This window comes from Melopsittacus undulatus, chromosome 1 (assembly GCF_012275295.1).
Source record: "Melopsittacus undulatus isolate bMelUnd1 chromosome 1, bMelUnd1.mat.Z, whole genome shotgun sequence".
Classification (NCBI taxonomy): Eukaryota; Metazoa; Chordata; class Aves; order Psittaciformes; family Psittaculidae; genus Melopsittacus; species Melopsittacus undulatus.
Window position 1 is genome coordinate 63,704,448 of NC_047527.1, and position 26,312 is coordinate 63,730,759.

At 39.8% G+C, this 26,312-nt stretch overlaps 1 protein-coding gene across 1 annotated transcript in view; it reads right to left on the reverse strand.

The window, feature by feature from the left end:
* Nucleotides 1–5,358: 5,358 nt before the first annotated feature.
* The window catches only part of GALNT12 (polypeptide N-acetylgalactosaminyltransferase 12), a 50,023-nt gene continuing 29,069 nt past the window's right edge, over nucleotides 5,359–26,312 (reverse strand). The window contains exons 7-10 of the mRNA XM_034068812.1: nucleotides 24,216–24,347; nucleotides 17,274–17,387; nucleotides 9,196–9,351; nucleotides 5,359–6,915 (exon numbers count right to left, since the gene is read on the reverse strand). Coding sequence (XP_033924703.1) covers nucleotides 6,778–6,915; nucleotides 9,196–9,351; nucleotides 17,274–17,387; nucleotides 24,216–24,347 — 540 coding nt within the window. The 3' untranslated portion in view covers nucleotides 5,359–6,777. The remainder of the gene's footprint in view (nucleotides 6,916–9,195; nucleotides 9,352–17,273; nucleotides 17,388–24,215; nucleotides 24,348–26,312) is intronic.

The following is a 26,312-nucleotide window of genomic DNA, read 5'->3' on the forward strand; positions in this document are numbered from 1 at the left end:
GTATTTCATAGTACCATTCAGTGTACAGGTTGAGGCTTGCCCTCATGTGGGAGGCAGAGCCCAGCTGCCAGGAAAGGAGAACCTGGGGAGGAATACACTTAGGAAGTGCCATGTCACAGAGCTAGCGCTTACCATGGATTACAAAATCAGTTCCAAAATCAGGCCCAGGAGACCAAGATTTACCTTGCTTGCCCAGAAAGTTAAGGTGGACTTTTCAGAGGTAGTCTCTGATGATACCTTCCTCATTTTGGATTAACTGGGCAGATCACAGAGTCATAATCGTAGAATCACAGAAAGGTTTGGGTTGGAAGGGACCTTAAAGATCATCTAGTTCCAACCCCGCTGCCATAGGCAGGGACACCTCCCACTAGACCAGGTTGCTCAAAACCCCATCCAACTTAGCCTTGAACACTGCTGAAGATTCATTCACAGCTTCTCTGGGCAACCTATGCCAGTGCCATTACCACCCTCATAGTAATCCTTTCTATACATCATTCTGTGCAGAATGGGAACCCTACAGTGGCACTTCATCTGTGTGTGCAGATCCACCTTTGGACAAAGTTCCAGCTCCTGTGGCTGACCTGCAGAAGTCTAGAGTATTGCTGGATGTCATTAAACCCAGCAAAGCCACACTTCAAATTGCAGTATTTAGTGAGTAATGTGGTACTTCTGACCTTACTCTTTTTGTCATTGCATTCCCTGTCAGTAAACTAGGGGTGCTTTTCTTTCACGGTCTTGCTGTGAAGATGGAATAATATTTGGGAATATTATAATTTGGGAAAATTATAATATTTGGAATAATATTTGGGAAGGGCTAAGACAGTGTAATATTCAAGTTCCATTAGAAAAACATGCTAAGAAAATAACCTTTATTTTTCAGGCTAGGGATTTACTATGGGGAAGTAAATAAGGCTGTATATTGAACAATGAAGATTAGGCAAAATAAGCCTTTCAAAATCGTTCCTGTATACTCAGTGAGGCATGAAAAAGACAGTCTCCCCATCTTTTGTAAAAACAGTAACAGGGAACATGCTGCAAGAAAATCATGTAGTTCAAGACAACAGTATAATAAATGCACTGAGGGTAAATTCAGATTCAACAAGTAACTTTATTTGTGACACTTTCAGATATTCATTTGCAATCCTATAACAACTTTTATGTCACACACATTAAGTTTCCAACGTGATGTAAACATGTATTTTGTAAACCGTGCTTCTTTTGAATTCTCAGCACTGTGAAATTTCTTCTTTCATAGGTACTGTCCCTTGTTTATGCATAACAGATGCCCAGGGAATAGTTCATTTTAAATACAAAGCCTAAAGGAGAACTCCACTAAACTGCTTATTAAAGATTGTGTCAGACACAGCTGCCTGCCCAGATGCCTTTTTTTCTTTTTTTTCCCTAGAAATCCAAAGAATATTTCGCTACCATGAAATTGGTAAAGTGCATCCCATAGGATGAAATCCTTTCAAGTAGCATACATCCTTTACCTGCTACAGAAAAAAGCTTTATATTCTTATTTGGTGGCCTACACCAGACACCCTCTATATCTGTTTACTCCTTGTTGGCTGAAGTATCAGTTCACAAGGATTGCAAACCCTATTCTCTTTGCTCAAAACTCAATGTCATTTTCTTCCTGGCATGTCACCCAGTCACTTCAGCATTTCAATCATGATTCCTTCAACTGCAGTTCAGTAAAAACAGTTATGTCAAACATCTTCCTGCTAACGATCATGTCTCATTTCTCTATTAGTAAGTCTTCTCACAGTGTACACACAGCTAAATTTTTGGGATTTCTATATTCTTTATATTTGCTCATCACAGAGTACCTAATTCATGAATTTCAGGTCTAAGTACATGTATTAGTATGAGTTCCTTGACCGCCTTTTCTTCAGCTGCAAGTATCTTCAGAGCATAGGTAAGTCCAAGAAACCCATAAGCTGATTTTCCCCCTCACCATCAAGAAAGAAAATGTATTTTCTGCAGTCCTCTCCCACTCTGAGAGAGGGTCTGATGCTACAGGAAACAGGTCACACTCCCCATCAGGCCAGTGACTCACTTCCTGCATCTTCCATCCTCCTTCTTAATGCTTTTGGAGTTAGAAAAAGTCTCTCAGAAGGTCCTGACCTGTTTTTGTCTCCAACTGCTTTTGGAATTCCTGGAAGCCTCTAAATGTATGTCACCTATACCTACGCCATTCCTGACAGTGCTGACTAGGGCTGGTCTAAACAGGCTTTGCCTATTTGTATAAATGTCAGTGAGAAATGGACTGAAAGATTGAGAACATACAGGCAAAGTAATTTTAGTACTGCATATACATACATAGTTGTTTTTTTTTTTCTCTGAAAATGGGAAACTGAAGAACAATGCAATGCTTTAGTTCAAATCAAGCTACCGCTGTTGCACCCCAACAGAAGGCAGGGAGCTCTGCTACCTCTCTCTTCTCTCCTTCCCAAGAACTTTTCCACTTATTTCAGCTAACTTGCTAGCATAGCCATTATTTTGTTTGTGACAAGCCTGCACAGCATTCTCCACCAGTAGCTGCAAGCATGTAGAATCATAGACTCATAGAATCAACTAGGTTGGAAAAGATCTTTAAGATTCTCAAGTCCAACCATTTCCCCAGGACTGCCAAGACCACCACATGTACACAACTGCATGATCCTAACCCTACAGTCCTCTCTCTGGATATCCATCTTTACATCAGTGTCAAAACAAAGCTCAAAATCAAATTAATTCCCTGATATGAAGGCCTTAAGAGAGCCAGTGTAATTAAAACATCAGATTCTGAATTATCAACCTAGCAGTATCACTGGGTAACTGCCCGTGTTGTCATACACAGGGAATAGGAGCACAATTCCATTAGTCCCAGTGTTACTGACCAACATGCATCTTACCTTCCAGTAAATCTTACTACTTCCTACAACAAAAATTGAACACAGTTTTCAGCCTTTGTTTCAGCAGAGCTAGCAAGAAACACTGCTTCTAATTCATGTTGACTGATGCATACACAATGATGACTACTGTTCCTGGGTGTTTGTGAAAGCTCTAACAATCCTCCATTATAATGGCTTGGTCAAAATTGCACATAAAGAGGTTTCAGTGGTTTATTTCTTAGAAGGAAGGTTCATATACTGTCTTATGTTGATGGGAAAATCCAGTAAGTTCTAGCCCATGTTGAAGAAGCACAATGTTTAAATGAAAAGACAGCAGCGGAAGAATAAAAGAAAAACAAAAAAAGCAAAATAGTTGCCTGATGAATTCAAAGAAATATGATAAAGCATTAGGCACCGGACTGCAATCTGGGTTGCATTTATATTTTTTAATAAAAGAATACAAAGCCTAAGAAAAAGGATTTTTTTAGTACCTTTTCTAAATTATTGCTATTCAACAAAAAAAAAAATCAGCAAGTTCCATTATTACTTACAACCCCAAATTCTCAATTTTGGGGATAACAGCATCAGGTAGTTTATTAAAAGTTAAATATTCCTTACATATTACTATTCCCCCAATAGGGTGTATTCAGCATAGGATATTGAAAACTGGGAAATCATTTTTCACAGTTTTGTGAAATATTTCTCCTAGCTTAATGTTTTGTGCCTCAACCATGACAAATGGCCCATACCCAAGGAACTTCAGACAAAAGGAGGGGAAGGAACCTGGGAAAATACAGAATCACACTGACCCAGTATAATGCCTAAAAATAGGGATATTGTATTTGCAGCTTCACAATGAGGAAGGGCTAATACCTGTTTGGAGGACAAATTTCTTCATCTTTATCCTAGAGTTTTATTTGGTGTACTTTGTGCTGGCATGATATCTTCTTAGGACAAGTTGTTCGGTTAATCTCTTCATAGCTAAAGAACATCCTTTTTTGTTTTGAACAGTGATGGTACAAAATGGAAGAAGGACCCTTGAAATTTCCCAGTTTGCCCTGCCACTGTCCCACTGTTTTAATCTAAGATTATTACTAGGCTTGAGTGAGAAGTTTTGGGTTTGAGTGCTTCACACAGTTAAAGACAAAAGGGAAAAGAAACATGTGGCTCCAATACTAAGAAAGGGGGCACCTACTGGTTTTCAATTTGTACTATGTGGAAAGTGTTTCTCCCTTCTCTTTTTCAAAGAGAGCTCTAGGAAACCAGAACCAGATGAAGTTCTGATTTGTGACTGAAGTCCTCCAGTTTTTTCGATTTCTGTGAGGCATCCAGCCCCTTCTCTGCCTAGGAGAAGCCCAAAGTCCACAGACTACCTCATCAGGCATCAGCCCTGACCTCCCACAAAAGGAAGTTTGAAGATGTGCATTGCAACAGAGTCCTTCACCCTTCAAACCTAAAGCCAGACATTAATACAATTCCAGTGAACTAAGAAGAAGAAAAGGCTATCAAGGAGAAAAAATGCTATGTAGGTTGACTAAAAGGCCAACATAAGGGAAGAAAGCAGGTGATGTTGGTAGATTTAGTATCTGCTTTTAAAAATCAATGTATGTTTGCTTGCCTAGCGAATGTGTAACTCAGGCTCTTAGAAGGTTTGCTGGTATATGAGAAAACAGCTCAGCTGCATGTAACTAGAAGCCCAAAACATTAGTACTTCCCTCTAAACAAGCACATAGTGGGAAGACATATGGAAAATAATTTCTAATTACCAAGGTTCACTTGCATACCACTGCCTGATGATGAAAAATCCATAAGTCTCAAAACTAAGAAAACCTCATTGATCATGGAGGTCAGTGAGAGTTTTGCTTCCAGTTGCAGTAGCTGGGCTCTCATTAACTTACTAACGTAATTCAATCAACAGTAAGGAAAGCAAAGCAGAAATGAACAAAGAATCCTTGCTGTGTTGCTGGAGCTCTCATGGTTCTCTCATGCAGCCCACCAGTTTTGATCTGTGGCTCCACAAAGTGCACAGCACTGCTGCTAGCAGGTGAACAGAAGCATTACTAAGTTCAGCAAAGGGAACTTGAGAGACCATAAAATAAAGCTGTCTCCTTTCAATTGCTGAAGGGATCAGAACATAAGTATCAGAGAAATAAATGATTAAAAGAAAACCACTGACCATAAGAAAAAATGTATTTGTAAAAATAAACAGATATAATATATATAAAGGTAAATAATAAAAAACAGTTGTAAAGACAGTTCTCGCTCTACTGAATCACAAAATATTTTATTAATTCTAACATCAATTTCATCAGTCCAGCCCACAGAGACAAAACTTTAAAGGTGCTCACAAAATCATTCTATCTACATTTGTTTAGATAGACCTTGGAAGAACCTACATAGGCATATCCTACAGGCAGAAACCCTCCCCCCCCCCCCACCCTAATCATATAAATAGGTATGCCAAAATGGCACAAGCTTGTAAGGTTTCAAAGGAAAAGCTATACATTTTTTATAAAAAACATGAACAAAGGCAGGTAACAAAATACATACAAGACTAGTTGGAACAGATGGCAAGACTTCTGAGGGAAAAAAGGCTGACATTTTCATGTTTCTACACATAAACATACTGTCAGCTGACCGGAAAGAAACTTTCCTTATGAGCTGAAACCCTTTTAATCAACATTATAATGTCTGATGATGGTCAATGACCAAGTATGTTGCTAAACATGCTACTTGTTTGTTCGAGTAAAGCGGATCCCACATAGCACGGATGAACACATGTTGTACTGGTGCAGATCGAACCTCATGTTTTCAATAAACTGTATGTGTTGACACAGCCAGCTCACCAGAAAAGGACTTCCCAGACAAAATGCAAGTTAAATCCTAAAGACAATTCTTTTTGTAGTAATATCAGCTCTTTATCATATCAATTAATTGCAAATCAATTTTTATCTAATAATTTTTTATACTAACTACTTAAACATTTATAATTTAATTAAAAATACAATTTCTTAGATTCATTTTCTCGAACTGCAGTTTTGAAAGTTGACAGAAGAATTATAGCTAGGTCTGATCTTGCAAGTTTTACACATGTTGGAAATCCACTTAATGTTGAATTAAGTTGTGCAGTCTGGGACACAGCCACATAACTAGATGCATGTGAATGTAAATAGCTTTCCCTAGAGCATCACCTTTAAATATTGTTGCTATATTTCTTTAAGATGAGAAAAATCACCATTTTACTGCAAAACCGGACTTAAGCATGTTTAGAAATTTGTCAAGTGCCATTAGAATATGAAATTTCTGCAACATTTGATGTACAGTATTGTCAAGAATGTGCAATCTGTAAGCATCTAGATTGTTATTTGTGCAAATACATGCAGACCTACTCTGCCTTCATGTGCAAATCCACAGTCTCCAGTGACAGTTTTGTGGTAGTCACTTAGGGAAGAATCTGGCTTACATTTACCTTCTTGGAATTTAAAAGACAAGAAGAATGATTAACTACTATCTTCTAAAAGGCCCAACTGCAGAATGCTTTAGTAGAAAAATAAACATTTTAAGTTATTGGCAGATAACATTAGTGCAATTATTTTGACTGCCTTACTTTCACACAGTAGATTAAAAAAATATATTGTCACTTGTGAAAAGAACCTAAGACACTTCAGAAGCAGTTATGTAGCTGCCAAATAAAGAGTAAAGAAGAGGAATGATTCTGTGGCATAACCACAATCTCTCACTGCCTTTTAATGCTCCAGAAAACGATATCCAAGGCTTGTAAACTAATTACAGTTCTTTCTGTACAAAAATGCATCATTTATGTGATTTCCAAAAGGCTGACTAACTGCTGAATAAAAAGAGCACATTTTCATATTCAGCTATAGCCTAGACCACATCTGGATCAACTTCTTTCTTTGAAGAACCATTTTTGGTAGTCCGAGTCTGTACATGGTCGTAACAATGGTGCTGGGTTACCATTGTAAGCATTTGATTCTGCTTGTACGCACTTCTGGGTTTGAAGATGAAACAAGGTACCATCCTACAAAAGACAAGAATAGGTTTTGCTTTTCAGGTCTTAAATGGCATATCACTGTGTCTTCAAAGTAACAGAAGACATTCGCTACAAATAAATGTCACACATATCCTCATGGGGCCATTCAGCGAAGCCAAGAAGTGTAAGTAGAAGATCTCTGAAACGTTATCAAAAGACCCTGCTTTTAAACTTATATTACCATTGCTTCAGAGTGATTCGTGTCTTGACATCTAAGCCCATAAAGGATGTACTAACTTCATTCACTTTCATTGTCTTTTGTTACTGTGCTTGAATATGGGCAGATAAAACCAAAGTAAAGTATAGGCATTACCCAAATTCACCAACTTACTGCACATCTTGCAAGTAAAATGTGTTGTTAGTTAAGTGTAGATGCTGTTTATATTTTTAGCAAAGAAAATTCCTGTTTCTTCACAGAGTATATTTTTAGTGGAAAAGGCAAAAATATCTAAGCTTGCCCCTTGCCTGCAGATATGTATGGAGTTAATCACACCTCAAGCTGCAGCCCCTGATGCCCAGCACCCTGTGCTTGTTCATGGCTTGCTGACAGGCTTAGCTGCTGAATGACTTTTCTGTTTCCATTGTGATAATTCAGATTTTTGAGTGGACTAATCAATATCTTCCTCACTCATTTTTGACTCTGTGCCCGTAAGAACTTAATTCTTGCCAGGCTGCTGGGAAGGCTGCTCAAATCTTTGATTATGCTACATCCATAACGACAGCTTTTCCAGTGTCTGAAATTTCTCTGCACAAAGCAAAAGAAACGTGGTATTGACACCTCACCCATCACTTACCTTGAAAAGTAGGGACCAGTCATTTTGATTTATTGCAATAGATGAGAGGAATTGGAAAAGAACAAAGTGCTCAAATCGCACACAGGCAAAAAATGGTCACGAGAAACAAAGAAGATTTGAAGTAATTCCTGAAGTTTCATATGAGAAACAAAGAAGATTTGAAGTAATTCCTGAAGTTTCATATGCTAACAGCTAATGGTTAGGAATGCAGTGGAAACAGATGTATTCCAAAACTGTGTTTTCTCAAGTAGTTCCTGAAGTGACTGAAGGTCTTTCAATACATGTAATCTTTGGGATTTACAGACATTACCTTGAAAAATGCTGTTAGAAATCAGCATTGAAAATGAAATGTCATTTATTTATAAAGTCAGCCTTTCAGATATTCTGTTTTACTAATCCCACTATGAGCTTCAGACTGGACTAGATTCAGTGAATGGACAACAGTTTTCATATTTTTCTTTTTAATGCACCCTGCCACCTATCACTGGTGGTAGTATCCAAGCATGAAATTTGTCTGCCTGTAAGAGTTTAGATATATTATGCAGATACATTATGTAAACACACCATTTTCATATATTATGTGACCTTTTCCCTTACCTAAATAATATCACTCCAGAACCTGACCAAGGCCATCATTTTTCATCCAATTTATTTTCTCTTGGGCATCCAGGAACTCCTTCAGAGATTAAAAACTAAACATAAGGTTTTCTAAGGTCACATGATATGTTTATTAAATATACTCCCATACTTCTTAGTATTTCTCCCCTTTGGGAGTAGGCATTAAGGCTGAAGAAGAGAAGTATAGATTTGCTGAGTGCCCACAGCCAGGAAGATTTTTCCTGTGTAGGGGCAGGAGTATGGCAGAAGGTAGTTTTTTGATGGTGCAGCACAGTACCAATGACATATAACACTGCAGAAGAGCTCAGGGAGCACTTCTGGTGCTCATAGGGAGGGTCACAAAAGATGGTTTGAAGAGGAGAAGCAGCAGAAGCAGCAGCTCTCAAAAGCAGGGAAGAGTGTGAAGTAATAGTGGTATGTGAAGTGTCATAGATATATGGGAAATAAATGAAGTCAACAAAAAAAGAGCATAGACCAGCCACAAGATTGGTTGGGAAATTTCTCCTCAGCTCTCAGGAAAAGGCAGTAGCTGTGAGATGCAAGAGAGCTAAGCAGCCCAGAAAATACTAGATATGGACGAGGCAAAGAGAGACCTCTTTCAACATTCCCAACTCCTCTCGGGTGAAGAAGGGCATTTTCCTTTCTCTCATCTTGCTATTCTTTATGTTGGCATAGTCTTCACCTGCACAACTGCTGCTACCCTGCTTCTGTGTTTACATATTATAAGACAGCAAATCTCAGAGATCTCTACTGAGGTTGTGGCCTGCATGATGTGTAGGCAGTAAGAGAAAAAGAACCTCAACAATTCTCCTTCCAGCTACTTCCAGAAACCCCAAACCCAAGCAGACACACTTACCTCTCTGAAAACAAACTTCTGGTTTTCAGGAATATTGTGGACATTGTCATGACACAAGTACATTGTCAAGTAGTCGGTCCCTGAATCAACTGCTGCACAGACTTCTGGCTGTCGGGTATTGTAACGTATTTCATTATGGGATGTGTACTCGAAAAACTACAAACCCAAAAGAAGCAAAAGACAACAGTCATTTCATATGTACACATGAAAGCATTTATAAGGAGGCTATATTAAGATACTGTAATTAAGTTCACATATTAAACTTGCCACTGTGAAGAGAAATTCTGCCAAAAATAGTCAAGGAGCCTCAACTTCTGCCATTTGCTAACTATTTTACAGAAAATCTATCTTAGTACAGCACTGCTTTACTCTGGTAGCACTTAAAATGTATGAATTGCTGAAAAAATGCCCTGGAAAACAGACTTTCCAGCATTAAAGAACTTACAAAATTCGATTGTAATATTCTACTTTCACATTCTAGATAATGCTTAAAAATAGGATGGAAAACATTTTATAGTCTGGCATTTTGCCTTGTTAATTCAGTTGTCGCAAAACAATGCTACTTTTAATTAAGGAGTTGCTCACTGAATAGTTCAAAGCAGTTTGGTCAAGGTTCATTTCCAATTAGAAAGTGCTCCAGAGGCAGAGTGATAAGCATTTTATTGTATAACATTTTTAGATATTATTTGAAGCAAATCAGCTACAGTTGCTTTTAAACACAAACTTTATTAAAGAAATTTACTGGCTTTGCTTGCTGCACAATATTCTACAGAGGTGCTCTGAACATGCTCTAAAACATTTTGGCTTCTGCAGCAAAAAAATCATGGTTGAAGACTTCCTTGAAATTTTTATATTTATTGTGGACATATGCCAAATTTTGTACTTCATTAAAGAGTGGCAGAGCTTGAGAGTTGTTTGTATTTAGCATGCTTGTAAATAATTTAGATGGCTATAGTGCACGGATGTGTGTTTAGATCCAATTTAGATTATACTCAGTAGAGGAGAGTTTTATACACATCAGAAAATTGCTTTTTACCAATAGTATAGGTGCATTAGTGGAAATCGATAAAAGGATTGAGGGACAGAAGGAATCCTCTTCTGTTTTGTTTCACCCCTGGAGAAAGAGACTGTAAGGCTTTGTGAAAGGGGTTATGCCAATTCAGAAGTATTGCGTGTACTTGAACTTAGTGCAAAGCCATCCTTAGCAACCACCGAGGCTAATTAACCTTGAAAGAGAATCGGGAAATGGAGTTTTAATGTAAACAGAACTGTGTGATTACAAAGTCTGAAGTCATCCATTTCCAGGTGTAAGAGCTCTGATTTAGACTATGCTAGTGGTAGTTGTTTCACAAAATCTGCCCCTCCTTTTAACACTATCAGGTATTTCTCTGCTGAGGTGGCTGTCACAGCCATACTGAGACCAATGCTGGCCCATTTCATCAGGGCCTTGGGTTTTTTTTTTGGCAGTGGTGCAAATGACTGATGCCTATAATTAACCTGTTTGCCACCATTCATTTGTGCTATGCCACAAAGGGAAGTGAGTGTTTTGAGAAAGCAGCTTCACCCAGGAGACTGATTTCACCTTGAAATCTATTGCTAGGACCTGTTCCTAAGATGTAGGCTGAACTGCCTTTACATTTGCTTTATGCCAAAAATGTCACCTCATCAACAGAAGTCAACTGTGAGAACACTGGCCTATTATTATTACTATTATTATGAAAACCAACAAGGTGCTTGGTGACAGCCAGCATGGCTTCACTAAGGGGAAATCTTGCCTGACCAATTTGGTGGCCTTCTATGATGGGGCTATGTAAATGATGGACAGGGATGGAGCAGTTGATGTCATCGACCTGGACTTGTGCAAAGCGTTCGATACTGTCCCGCATGACATCCTTGTCTCCAAATTGGAGAGACATCAATTTGATAGGTGAACCACTCGGTGGATAAAGAACTGGCTGGATGGCTGCATGCAAAGAGTTGTGGTCAATGGCTCAATATCCAGTTGGAGACCAGTAACGAGTGGTGTCCCTCAGGGATCGGTGTTGGGACCAGTCTTGTTCAACACCTTTGTTAGTGACATGAACAGTGGGATTGAGTGCACCCTCAGCAAGTTTGCCAATGACACCAAGCTGTGTGGTTCGGTTGATACGCTGGAGGAAAGGAATGCCATCCAGAGGGACCTTGACACACTTGTGAGGTGGGCTGATGTCAACCTCATGAAGTTTAACCATGACAAGTGCAAGGTCCTACACCTGGGTTGGAGCAATACCAGGCACAGCCACAGGTTGGGCAAAGAAGAGATTCAGAGCAGGCCTGCGGAGGACTTGGGGATGTTGGTCAATGAGAAAATGAACATGAGCTGGCTTCAGTATGTGCTCGCAGCCCAGAAAGCCAATCGTATTCTGGGCTGCATCAAGAGGAGCGTGACCAGCAGGTCAAAGGAGGTGATCCTGCCCCTCTACTCTGCTCTTGTGAGACCTCACTTGGAGTACTGTGGGCAATTCTGGTGCCCTCAACATAAAAAGGACATGGTACTGTTGGAACAAGTCCAGAGGAGGGCCACAAGGATGATCAGGGGACTGAAGCACCTCCCATATGAAGATGGGCTGAGAAAGTTGGGGCTGTTCAGCCTGGAGAAGAGAAGGCTGTATGGAGACCTCATAGCAGCCTTCCAGTATCTGAAGGCGGGCTACAGCGATGCTGGAGAGGGACTCTTCATTAGGGACTGCAGTGATGGGACAAGGGGTAATGGGTTAAAACTTAAACAGGGGAAGTTTAAATTGGATATAAGGAGGAAGCTCTCTACTGCAAGGGTGATGAGGCACTGGAATGGGTTGCCCAGGGAAGTTGTGAATGCTCCATCCCTGGCAGTGTTCAAGGCCAGGTTGGAGAGAGCCTTGGGTGACATGGTTTAGTGTGAGGTGTCCCTGCCCATGGCAGGATGGTTGGAACTTGATGATCTTAAGGTCGCTCCCAGCCTTAACTATTCTATGATTCTGTGATTCTATTTACCCTAATAGGCAGGGTCTATTCCCTGGCCTTCAGGCTTTTGTTCCCATGTTCAGTATCTGATTGGCACATGGAAAGGCTTCTACTTGAGGCACCACAATGAGCTAAAAAGGGCACTCAATCATTTTAAGCCTATGACTTGTGAATAATGAAAGAAAAGCTTCAATCCCCCTCATTTGTGTCTGGGTGGACATTTTACAGCTGCCACTTTTACAGGGCCACATGTAGAGCCTTGCTCGTTAGTATATTTATTAGATATAATAACTCCTTTTAGCAATTTGCATTCAGTATCAGTGAAAGCCTGCAAACTGCCAATTGTACTAGATGCATCAAGAGTAGATGGAACAGCTAGTAGGACAGAGTGCTCCTTACTATTGACATCTTCCTTGAATGACTTCTCAAGGACTTGTACCAGATTTTGAAATAGAAGAGCAAGTAAAATGGTTATTTCTGAATAACATTAATGTTATAATAACAATAATAAGAATGTTATTTCTGGGTAACACTAGAGACTGGGGTTGTAGAATTACATCCTGCCTCCTTGTCTAATGAATATTATACAGTTCTTTAACCTATACTCCTTCAAGTGAAGTAAGTACTTCAGGCTTTTTCAAGCTCCAGTAAAACATGTGATAAATCTCTTTGTCCTCAAAAGGTAGTGTTCTTTAGTGCCCTTTCCTCGCTCAGCTGGTTCTGTGGACAGAAGGGAAGCATTTTCAAACTGATCCATAGCTCAGCAACTAGTAGCTATGCAGCAATTCTTTGCTTCAGAGAACCATCAGACTCCTTTAAGTGCTACTGGGAAGCTTGATGAGGTCTTTTACCCAGTGCCTAGCACTTCTGGGTGATCTATGGGATATGCCGAGCTGCATCAGTGCTCTGCAGAAAAAGCAATGGAGGCACCTGTTAGCTACCTCACCACACCCTGTAACCTACTCTCATCCCTCCCTGTGCCTGGATACTGCTCTTCTGCACATATGAAGAAGTTTGCACTTGATGGGTAAAACCACTAGAGAGGATACCAGGTCTGATACCCCTTTCACAGAAAACCCAAGGACTTTACTAAGCTATTTGTTTGCCTCTTCCTATTTGCCTCAAATCTATCAGCTGAAAATGGGAATATTGGAGGAGGTACTGCCAGACAAAGCAGGCTTTTCAGTGGTTTCCCATCCTCCTACCACATCAGATCAGCTTCCTGCCATCATATTGTGGGTGCTCTCCATACTGCTTCCCAGCCATGCCAGGAAGGGCAGTGGACTTTATCAGTGTTGAATTTCGAAACCTTCATTCTCATTTACTGGGGATAGACAATCCCATAAAACTCCAGCAGCCTGAGTTGCAAGCACCAAGTGGCCAAGATTTTGTGTATTTTCTGTCTCTCTTCCACATACACACAGGTCCTACCCTTGCAGTTGTATCCTCATCTTCTTGCTACAACAAATTCACTAATTTTAAACAACCTACTTACACAACAACTCCCTACACAAAAGCAACTCAAAAGGACTAGAAAGAACAGCCTCACTTAGGCCATGGATTCAAGGAAAAATAGCAACAAACTACCAGGGACCTTAGTTTTCTCAGAGTAGTTAGTGAGACATAATATGGGAGCAGGTGCTGGACTTCATAAATAATCAAGAACACAGAGCTCTCTCCTCTCGGCACAGTGCACACAGATATTCAGAGGTCACTTTAAGTGGAGAATTGCTTCCAGTGAAAAAAGCTTCTGCAGTTGTCCCCTACAAAAACAGCCACCTGCCGGTAGCATATCATGCCAGAGGATGGGTGTACTGGAGTGTAAGACACAGATGTCTTCCCAAGTTATCCTTCATTAATGTTAAATCCTATCAAGATGGTTTTGGATAATAACTTTACTGAGCTGTACTCTGGAGAATAAACTTCATTCCTTTATACCATGAAACAGTGAACGGGCAGCAGGGAATACTATATGAGGAACAAAGTGAGGAATCATGGAACAAACATTGCAACTAGAAGAAGAGATGAGAAAAAACCTAAAGGATTCAAAATGGGAGCTAGCCAAGAAAGAAGAAAGGCATGTGGAAAGGAGCAAAACATGACCTAGTCTGGGTAGTAACTGGGGAAGAATAAGTGAGAGGAGAGACACAACAAGGGTGTTAGCAAAAGGCTGTGAGACAGCCAGCATGGGAAAGAAAGTGTTAAGTAGCATGGAGTGAAGAAACTGCAACTGTTAATGATATAAGGTGCTGGACAGGGGACTGTCCAGCATGGAAGGTTTGTAACAAGGGTTTGCTGCTAACGCTGTATATAGGTAATGAGTGATGAGAATAGATTGGAGAAGTACAGGCAGAAGAGCTCTGTATTAGGATGCCAGATTCCCTTCCATGGACAATCAGAAATTAAGGGCTACCTGCTGTTAGCAAACATCTGTGAAACTCTGAAATGCCCTGCTCACCTTAACACAACTAGATGACAAACCTGGTCACCATCAGTTCCATCAGCTGACAGTGATGGATGTACATGTGGGAGATTTGACTGTTTCAATCCTGCCACTGTCACCTGCCAACTGAGCTAAGGAATTCACACCACCAGGAACAGCCTGCTACCTTTGAAGAACGACTGTCAAAAGGTGGGGGACAGGAAGGAAATAGAAATATCCTGCTGGTAGGTTTCACAGCTATTTGTGAGCCAGAAAAAGAAGGTGCAAGTTCAGCAACCCTGACTTCCATTTCCCGTCTCACTTGTGCTTCTATGTCTTGTCTTATTTTAGCCTCCCTCTATTCCTGCACCTGCAGTTTTTCCTGCTGTTCACTTCTACTCCTGCAGCTACTATCATGCCCCCATTTGCAAATCAGTATCTCCACTAAAGGGCTCTACAGTGATTCTGCTTGTTTCATGCTCCTTCATTGTCTTCCTCCATCACACATGAGGCTCCTTGCCTGTTGCCCTACCTCTGTCACAAGCTTCTTCTGCCCCCTGTCACCTTGGCCCCCTTTCCCTGGTTCCATGCCTTTTGCCCATTTCCTGTGTTTGCATTCCCTCCTCAGGCTCTGCAATTCCCCGTGTCACCTCCTATTTTCTTTCATGGGTTTATATTGCAGTCCGGCAGTTTCTCCATTTCTCCTGCTGCCTGGATGCCAGCAGAGGGAGCGCTAATTGCACCGCTCCCAAAGCATCGGTGCTCTCAGCCCGGTGCTGCTATTGCAGGTGTGTCGCACCATCAGCAGAGATGTTAGAGCCTTACTATCCAGCAACGTGGTCTTTGTAGCAAATTCAGTTAATCTTTTAGTACTAGGTAAGCAAAGGATAACTGTAAAAGTGTCCTCTCATGACAACTTATCTCCCAGTTGGATTTTTCCTTTCACCTTTTGTCCTATATCATTATTTTTTCTTGGTGGAAGAGAAAATTCAAACATACTTTTTTTTTTTTCCTCAGAAAAATACAAAAAGATTCAACCCCTCTACTCTTGTAATCTAAAAAAAAAAAAAATCTATAAATACCTTTTGTATCCGAGTATGCAATCCTACACTTGAAATACTTATTAATCTACAATAGCAATCATCTCTTCTTCATAAGGAAGTGGTTTAACTCTGTTGTTTGATTATCAACTTATCTTCTATATAGGTGTATACAAGTGTACTAACCTGTGCATGGAGCTGAACTGGAGGGGTAAAATGGGGTGGGGTGGTGTGACTTAGTGCGCTTGACATACATCTGTCAGTACGGAGATCCTTTGGCTTTTATGATGCAAGATTCTCTGCCTGCCCTACCTTGCATCCTGGTCTCCAGGATAAAAACATTAGGAAAGTTGAGACATAAACTGATAAATAATACTAAAAACCAGCAAAGTTTGTTGCTAATACTTAAGGCAACAAACTTGCTACCAAAACCAAATCTACTTTCTTCTAAGATCCAAAGCACAGTGCTAAGACTATTGTTTTCATTTTCTTACTTAAAATTCAATTCATATTAGAAGCTTCTTTCTTAATACAGACTTGCTTTTCACTTCTCAAGTTTGTATATATTTATAATGCAAAGTTCAGAGAGATAACAAATACACTGCTTATCTGCCATCACTGGTTCTTTCCCAAACTTGTTTTTCCTTTCCTAACTGGATGTTTGGGTTAATTACCTGAAGAAAAAAAAAATCCCAAAGAGTAAAGTCACCCAAGCTGTCAATTTTAGGTACTTACTCTCAACAAAGACCTTGGTTATTTTTCTACCCCTCTCCACTAGAAGCATGCTATATAGTCTAATTGGGGTTAGAAGCCAAAAATCAAGCTAGATAGGGAAGTACATGTTATATGCCACAGAAACACCAAACCTTAATTCTAAAAGGTGGCTACTCAAAGCCATGCAAAACAACCATTAGAAATTGGCACATGGTGCCCATAAACACTTTTAACATGGCATTATGCAGACAGCTTTATGGGTATAGTAACTAACCACGAATGCACGCACTTTCAATCAGCAGGGAGAAAGACACCAGCAAGCATTTTCAGCTTCAGAAGTTAAAACCAGGAAAGAAATAATAAAAGTGTTAGAGGGATCCCTGCTCCCCAGGATTCTGAAGCACAAGCCCAAGATGCCATTTCTCTACTATGGAGTTCAGGAGAAGATGCCATCCAAAAACACTCGCATAGTTAAGACAAGCACGAAGAGGAAAAGACATGATGACAGACACAGGCAGAACTAGGTGAGGTTTGCAATATTATTAAGGGCTTTGCAGACATGGACAGACAAAAGTTCAGATATGTGCTGGTCTGCCCAAGACCAGCCGGAGGTGAACAAACACTGGCATAATAAACACTACAGCTGCACTGCTGTGCTATTAACTCCTGCTAACGAGCTCTGTGGAAAGGCATACTTAAGGTATGCACGAGTTCCCTCATCTGGGTAGACACATCTTCAGAATGAAGAAAATCTGACCTGGAGATATATCAAAATTACAAGTATTCAGTGCAAGAATCAAAATCAGACCTAAGATTATCTCATTGTGGCAACATATTCTCTCAGCCCTACTGCAATGCCTTTACCATACTTTTTTACATTACAACTGTGTTAGTCAGAATTAAAGTAAACCAAATCTTACCTGATTTTGTCCCATGCCATGACATGGGTACAGTATGATCCTGTGTCCAGTTACCTGGTGTTCATTTGTAGGGTTATAATCAAAACAGAAGTTTGCCATTCCTCTATTCTTCAGCTAATAAAAAACAAGAATATTTTGAAGTATTAAACTAAGGAAAATATGCCGTAGTCACTTTACACCCATCCTGCTGGGCTGTGAGGTTTATATCCTAGAGCTAGAGCAAATTAACTTGACTAGATCAAATGGATCCAATGGCAACATCTCTCTGACTAATGTGAAATAAAACTGTTGGGACCATCTTGACTTTGGGCATTGAAGCAGCCAGGCTTCCCCTAGGAATGACACCGTATTCCTGTGTATTTGCAAATGAAGTAGATAGGAACTATGAAAAGCTGTGTTGAAACCCAGCAAGCCAGCAACTCGCATGGAACAGAAGAGTCAGCCATGTCTTCCCCCACCCAGAATGTACTTGTTCAATTTTTCTTATGAAGACTACATACTTTTCTGGGTTTGTCAAATGGGAGATATTACAGGGATTTGTTCTCAAAATTATTCCAGTACCCTCTTGGGGTTGAACAAGCAGACAGATTCTAAGACAGATTTTAAGAACAGTATCTTACACCTCAAAGTGGGTAACATACATCTTTGGAGACAGACACTAGGTGTGACATTAAACATTCTTTAGCAGTGTGGCTGATCTCTGACACACGAGGTGCACAGCTTTTAGATTAAATTTTAAAGTATTAAGTCACCTAATTTTAAAAACATCAGGCTAATTAACAAGGACTTGCATTTAAGTATTCAAGAGGCAAAAGTGACTGAAAATAAGTTATACAATGTCATAACAATTACTGACTCCTAGTATTAGCCACTTAACCGAATTTAAAATTACACAAGGCAAAAGAGGTTCTGTAAGCATAGGTTCAAGCTGAATGCCCCCATTACTGAATGTAATTATATCACAGACAAAAAGAATAAGCATAGTAAATCTCAGAAGAGTTAGCTCAGTAAGGTGTAATTTCACTGCTCTTAACTAGTCATGATAATTGCATCCTCAGTTCTCAATGGGGAGAATGGATAGACATGAAGGGACTGCAGAAGGCTAAAACCAAACAAACAAGACAAACCCTGCAGGACCCAAACCCACCACAGAGCTAACCACACAAGTTGAAAAATTAAATATTTGTGTTCTACATACATTTTGCTTTCCTAACGTCTGTTTTTATTGCTACCCAACATCCTCTTTCCAGTGCTTTGTGCCTATTCCTGCTGAATGACAGCCAAGCTCTCGGTACCCTGCATGCCTGGGCTGCTGGCCTAAGGCAACAGTAATACATAGGGGCTCGGGAGGACCACCAAGGGCTTGGGGCCCCTTGCATGCCTGCTGGGGCTGTGAGGCTCTCCTGTCAGAGCCAAATGTATAAATGTAGGAGTGAAGCCCTTCCCTTACAGGCTTTGCCTCTTAATTTCTCTCTGAACATGCTTCCACTAGCCTTCAGCAGAATTTTTCAGTACATATAAACCAACATGTGAATTTGGTGTTTGATAAAATTCATCCTTACTTTACCAGAAGCAAAAGAAAACCTCCCTGGGCACCCTTTCTACAGAAAACACTGCTTGGCTTGTTGGGAACCCACTAGGCTGCTGCACCCCTCCCTTGAGCTGTTAGAAGACATTTCATTTACTTTCATAACACGAGGCAAGCACCACACCTCCAAAAAGAGGAAAGTTTCTTTTACAGATGATCTTTAACACTACTGTGTAACTACATAAACCAAACAAAAAGTTTCTCATCTTTCTACATTCTACATCAAGAACATGCAGACATATTCCTAAACATACATGGCCCATATCTCAACCTATTTCTTTTAGTTTTTCTTTTTATCAGACATCAGTAGATGTTCTTCTATACTCACACTTCATCAGGAAGCCTAATAGATATTCAAGACATAATTTGTGAGAATAGTCCATACATACTAAGCTGTCAGATGACCTGATCTGAAATGATAAACATTTGAAAATGTGACCGCTGCACCATTTAGGCAAAAAACTAAAATCCACCCTCTGTTCCTAGGCAGAAAAAAAAAGTATGAGAGAATTTGTGAAAGCAGTGTTTTTCTCTTGTTATATGAGAACACAGTTTAAGTTCCCCTTATGTGCAACAGCTCTATCAAAACAGTAATCATCCATTCATTTCTGAAGCTATCTTTATTCCCATATCCACCATAAACACATCATGCAATAAGAACAAAATTTTCTCTGTGACTTACCTTAAATCTTTTGCAGAATGCTGCATTAGAGAAACAGAAGCAAGAAAAAATGTTGATCACCTTGCCATTAGAACACATAGATTTAAAATGTTCTACCCATGCAGGATTACTGGCTACTTCTTTCTACAGTGTTTGTCTCCTGTTAAAACATTGCAGGTGTACTCTACCACCAAGTTACCACTCATTTGCAGTCTGGGACACGTAATAAACAGCAGCTACTGAGATATTCACCTCAGACCTTTAGCCTGTACTGCTTGGAGAAATTCAAATCTGTTTTTTCCTAACATCTGCACACTTGCATATATTGAGAGAATACAAGTATCAATCCTGTTTTGGGGTTATTTTGAAGATAAAATCTGTTCCATGTAACTGTAAGCAGCACATCAACAACAGATCTTTGACATTAAAACTTCATTACATTAGTTGGTAAGTACAGTCAGTGGAGCACAGCCAACTTCTCATCCACAAAATAGATCAGAATCCTCTTTATTCCACCACAGTGGCATTGCTGCTGATGCATTAATGGAATGGGCAGATGATACTGTGGGACACAGTAAGATACAAATTTGTAGCAAGCAAACAGCTTCATGGTACTGACCAGTCATAAGCTTTTACCTCAGAGGTAACCTGAGCAGTCAGAGGGGATGATTTTTCTGAGCATATGATATTTTCATATCATGCTTTTTTGAATTAAAAATAGTGAATATCTTCAGATTTCTGTTAACTTCTTAAATGCAATACTGAAACGGGTATACAATGCTGATGACTAAGACCCTTTGAAGGAATCAAAATGACAAGACACTGTTAGTGGAATCCAGTTGCTCACTACAGCAAATCCAGATCTCCCTGGAAAACTCAAGAACATACGAGCACATGGCACAAGTAATGCTGTATTCACTTGAGATTAGTATCAAACACTTGAGCTTCTCCCAGTTCCTTTAAAAAGGTCTGTCTCAAGCTTTCAGAGGCTGCACAGCCAATGGAGTGGTGCATATTTTGCTATGATGGCCATTAGATCTCCAGGTCTAGTGAGCCGTAACACTGGGTACCAATTCAATCTCAAGTGGTACAATTGAAATTGTATTATAATGCAGTTTTAGAGGTATGCCATAGAGGAGGCTGTTTAGGAGCCTGATGCCTCTGAGGACTTGTAACACCAGACATGCAATAGTCTTCTTGATTATATAACTTAAGTCACATAGCGAAGATCTCTTCTGTAAGCTTGTCCATATATATCATGTGTTATTTAGATAATTTACAAAATTCTCTCCTTTATGTCACAGCAAAACAAAATTCTTTATAGTTTTAAAGGCTTAAAATCCTTCTTCCTGATTTTTTAAGGTTATTTCTGACCTAAATTAAAAGAAAATTATGACTAAGCATTTGGAAATTCACTGAAGATTAGACTGTCTTGAGGGAAAATGTGGAAGGAAACAGCCAGCAGGAAACTTAAAGTTTTTGATCTCCCAACTGATTCAGTCAGTCTCAGATGCCTTTAAGGACAGATGATGAAAGAGCCATCAGCTAGAGAGCCACAAGTATCTATCAGCTTAGTTGCTTCACATCAGCTGGAATAAAGACCAGACAGAAACCGTTTGAGAAGAACACAGGAAAACTTCTCATATTTGAACATAATGTGGTCTCACTGTCAAGTAATAAAACTTACAGAAAATGAGATGTAAAATCCCAATTTTTATGTCAATGTTATGTTTTTAAAACAATCTGGACGTCAAGTTCAAAACCAAATTCACTGGCTAACCATAATCTTCAATCTCAGGTATGCCAGCAATACCTAGTATGAGGGGAGAAGAACCCTGGCTATTGAACCCTTGATTTGCAGCCATGCATTTTCACATTCATCAACAACATGAAAAGATCACAAAGCTGTCCGGTTCCTCCATTTTCACCTACCCGCACGATGCAGCAATGTCACAGTACTAATATTAGAGACATAAAATGGCTCAACCTTCTTCCTAGAGGTGTCCCACCATCCCATCCCATCCCATAGCAGCTAAGATTTTTAAGCAGACCTAGTCTGGGCTGTGAGGGTGGGCAAACTGCAGAGGCCTGGGGTCTTTTTAAGACTTCACACCAGCTGCAGCATAAGTACAGTATACACTTCACTGGTAAGTACATGCTCAAGGATAGCCAAATCAGGTGCTACACCAGCAAGAAAGAGACATCAGTGCTCTGCGCAAGAACCTGAAAAGGATTTTCAGCCTTTCCAGAAATGCCAACATCTTAATATTTTAACCCACTGTCTACCAGCTTCACTCCCTCCTCCCCCCCAAATAAATTCAACTTAAAAGGTTTAGATCATGTCCCACACAAAGTTCCAAAGCTGCATGGAGCCCAAGGACAAGTTAAAAGTGTTTGCCTCATTTCTAGGCCTCAGACAGTTTATAAGAATGCAAACATAGTTTGGGCACAAATATTAAAAATTTGGTATGTTTAAATAAAATTAACACCAGTATCTATTTGTCAGTGCATGGCACTGAATGCTACTCAATAATTCTTGCATTTATTTCAGTAACATACGGCTGACCTATGGGTAACCTTAGAAAGCTTTTCAACTTCAGTGTAAAGATCTTTAAGGGAAGGAGAAATCCCCATATTCCTTTTCAGTCTCTTTGAACAACCGAATAACCTCACACTAAGCTGTGCTGTTAGCAAAGCCAACACTTTGAAACACAGTATTTTTGTGAACCAGAAAAACACTACACAGCTAAAACAAGAGTAAAGAACATGATCAATGATTCACTGAAGTTAGCAGATGGGACTCAATATCCACAAAACAGTTGAATCACTAGGTGTCATTTTTGCACTGTCACTTTCTTAGAGTAGAACTGTACTTTTAATTGCATTTTAAACTCTTCCTGAGAAAAAAAAAAAAAGGACATTCTTATTCTGCTCACAACTAGATGACAGCATTAAGGACTGATAGAGCACACCTAAATTACACCATGGATACCTCAAGAAGCACTGAACAAGAATTGTTTCTAGGTATTACAAACACCTTTGCTGAGGATGACACATGCAGTTAAATCGTAAAAGAAACGGCACAAATCCCTTTCCGTCTGAGGGGGTTGAAGCACTGTCACTGCCACCAGTCTCAGCTTTGCTTGAGAGGGCAAAGGATGGAAGTGGAGGGGAGGATACGGTTACTGAAATGCTTGTGGAAGGTAAGTCTCAACATGTTGTTGCTTCAGCTGTCATTGACCTTGTCAGTTAGCGATCCAGCACAAAACAACTGAAAACAAACTAGTGTTGTACTTGGGACCATTCAAAGTACTTGAGTAATGGTGGATATTACCTTTGGTGTCAGTGACTACACAGAAATACCAACTCAAGTGCAAGCTCCAAGACAAATGGAGGAGGGTGGCTACTCTCTTGGAGGCTCCCAAGGGCTTTGCTGGCAGCTGATGCACTCCCCAGGGGAGCTCCCACAGCTCCCCAAGGGAAAAACCGTTCTCTATGGAAAACTGCAGCATTTCCACATCAGGATCTTTTCTGTTCAACAAGTAAAAAAGCTATTAGGGAAGACTGAGGAGAGATTTGGTTCTTGTGTGTTTTGTACACCCACAATGATCAGTTTTTTTTCCTCCACTGAAGGAGATCCAGCAGAGAATGAGTAATTGAAATGCAGATGGCAGCAAGACAAGACTGTTGTGACACAGGCTGGATGTGATGCAGCAGTGTGGGAATGCAGCTTAGCTAGATATGCAGAGTGATCGAGTTACTAGCAGAAGTACTTCTAAATCAATGTGGCACTGGTAATCAGGAAGGCAGTTTATACAGCTTTGCCTGGCAGAAAGGTGCAGTCTTGTCTTGCTAATAAGACACGCAGCAGATATCTACTCATTTTTTAGACAAGCGGGTATTTGCTGCATCATCTCTGCCTTCATCCCTTTCGAATGAGATTACAGAAATGTGATATACAAGGAGCTAGTTTGTATTTATTTGTAAGTTGCAAATAGCATAGAATGTTGTCAACTCTTAAAAAAAGGAGAAGGGGATTCTGATATTGAACAAAGGAAAACTATGTGTGAACCTGTGCTGGTCTGAAGTGACCTCCACATTAAAAATTAACACATTGGTTTTGACATGTAGAATCCTGTATGATCTGTGAGCTCACAGCACCAGCTCCCTCTCCCATCATAATTTTCATCAGATAAAATGTTCAAATACATGTTTCAAAGCACTTTCTATTCGAAGTGGTGGAATCACTGCCCCTGGAAGTGTTCAAAAACTGTAGATGAGGCCCTCAGTGGCCCCTGGCAGTCCTGAGGTAAAGGCTGGACTTAATGATCTTAAAGGTCTTTTCCAACCCAGTTGATTCTGATTCTATTTTCAAGTCAACAACTAAAAAATTAAACACTTCGGTGTTTCAATGAATTAAGAGTCATTTTTTGTTGCCTTTAACACTCCCGAAGTGTCAATTGGAAGGTGTAATTCATGGCCACATTGCCTGTTCTTCTCCCTTCTCACAGAACTCCTTCATGAACAGCAACCCTAGAATAAAATTTTGATAGAAACTACATGTTAAAGCCTACTAATTTTAACTGAATTTGACCAAAATCCCAAACTGATTTTAGCTTAAAAATACCTTGATACTGAGTTAGTAGGAGAGCTCAGAGAACTGCAAGGAGGCCCCTTCTCAGCAGTCACATACCATTCCAAAGAAGCCTGGTCTGTCCTCAGGTACATGAAGCTCTGGGTACACATTCTCCAAGAACCATTTGAAGTCCTTACATTTCAGCTTCTCTCGAAGGAGTCTCCTTTCTGTCACATCTCCATATGGCTCCTGAAAGAAGAAAAAAAGAAAAAGAAGGAGGAAATGATTAAAAATAACCTCAACAAGAACAGATGCTCTCTTTTAAATTATCTTTATACATTATTAGGAACCGTATGTTAAAGTGATGAGTAGGACTTTTAGCCAGGAAAAATCCTCATGTTTGGGTGCTGGATTTGATTTCATTTCATTATCCTTACATTTGTTAAATGTTGACAGAAAAAGAATTGGAACAGTGTACGTAAAGCTTTAAAATATTCTAAAGGACAGTTTGTCTGAGAAAACTCCTCAAATCTGCAAGTAAGGAAGTCCTTGAATACAGATTTCTGGGAACTGAGATGACGTATTGGAAAATAAAACTTCCTTTAGATGGATAATTGAAAATCTCAAAAGCAGTGAATGAATCTTGAGAATTTTAAACTATTACACCATGCATTTGCAAATTACCTGTACCATCAGTTTTACAATTAACTGGTGAAATTTATAAAATCTGCTACTCTTTCCTTAGAACTTCACAGTTTTGGTGGGTGGGGAGTTTGAAGTCTTACAACTTCAGAGAAAAGCTTTCATGGCAGAAGTTTCCCTGTCTATAGATGGAGCAGAGTTCACATCTTTTCATGTCTGTCTTCAAAAATCTGTCTTTATATTGACTAAGGACTTCAAACAGTCAAGCATGAGATAGCGTTTGCAGCCCCCAGATTTTTATAGGTCATTCGACATACTCTTTCATCAAACCACATATATATTTGCATTTCTCAAAGATGTGGAAATATCAGTGGAAACACAAAGCTGATATGGAACAGAGGCAAAGATGCGTGCTTGAATAAACAAAGAGCATGACATATTAGCTCCAAGGTCTGAACATTAATCTTGAAGCGAAACTTTATGGAACCAAAGTCTGCAGCCATAGCATCAATCATTTTTTCATTATGCCATGGAACTGAATATTTGGATTAGAAGAAGTAAAAGGGTCTGAACTCAACCACTGCAACAACTGGTGCAGAGAGTAAGTACTATAGAAACCAGAGCACATCAGCGGTAGCTATGATACATGCAAAAATCCCACACAAGTCTCAGCTCACATCCACACTGTTACAATAAGCCAATATGCATAATTCCCAATACTAACACACAAATATCCTTTAAAATTCTGTCATCACAGACATAAGTTGCCCAGAACTTTACAAGAAAAACTGTAAGCATTTATTGTTGTTTTCTCATTGCATATGATAAGCAGAATCAGGCTGGCACTGCCTGTGAGCTCCTGTCTTCAGATATACAAACCCCATATTTCTCATAAAGTCAGACACTAATAATAAAACCTAAATGGCTTTTATGATGTTAAACAATTATTACAAATGCATGAACTATAATAACCTAATTATCCAATTTAATCCAAAGGAACACAAGATGGAAGCTAACCAAATTCAGCTTCCCCAGTGTCCTCCAGCACATTGTTTTAAAGCCTAATGGTTTCAAGAGCACTTTTCCCCCCAACACATCTATTGGGGTAGACCACCCAAACATGTGGGGGGCTCCCTGGCTCCCTGCCTGGTCCCTAAGCTCTGCTCCAGCACAGCCAGAGGCGGGTGCCCAGCAGCCCACCCATCACATGCACAAAACCAGAAAGCCAGCACTTAGAAAACTTGCTGTGCAGAGAGAAGTGCCTGGGGAGATTAAGCACCTCCAGAAATAAGAAACAGCAAAGAATTATTTCTTTTAGGCCTGAATTTTGAAATCTGTGCCAGAGGTTCATTTAAGGCACTATGTGGATATTTCAGTGTTAGTCTCCCAGCCTACGGGCCTTTCATGATAAGCATATCCAAGCTATGAATTTGCACACTCATTTACTGTTTTGATCTACTCAGTTTTGATAGTATTTATCTCCTCAAAAATACAAATGATCTTGTATTTTCTTCCTCACAGACAATAATGATATTAACTACTTGGGTTTTTTTTTAAACCCATTAGAACTGA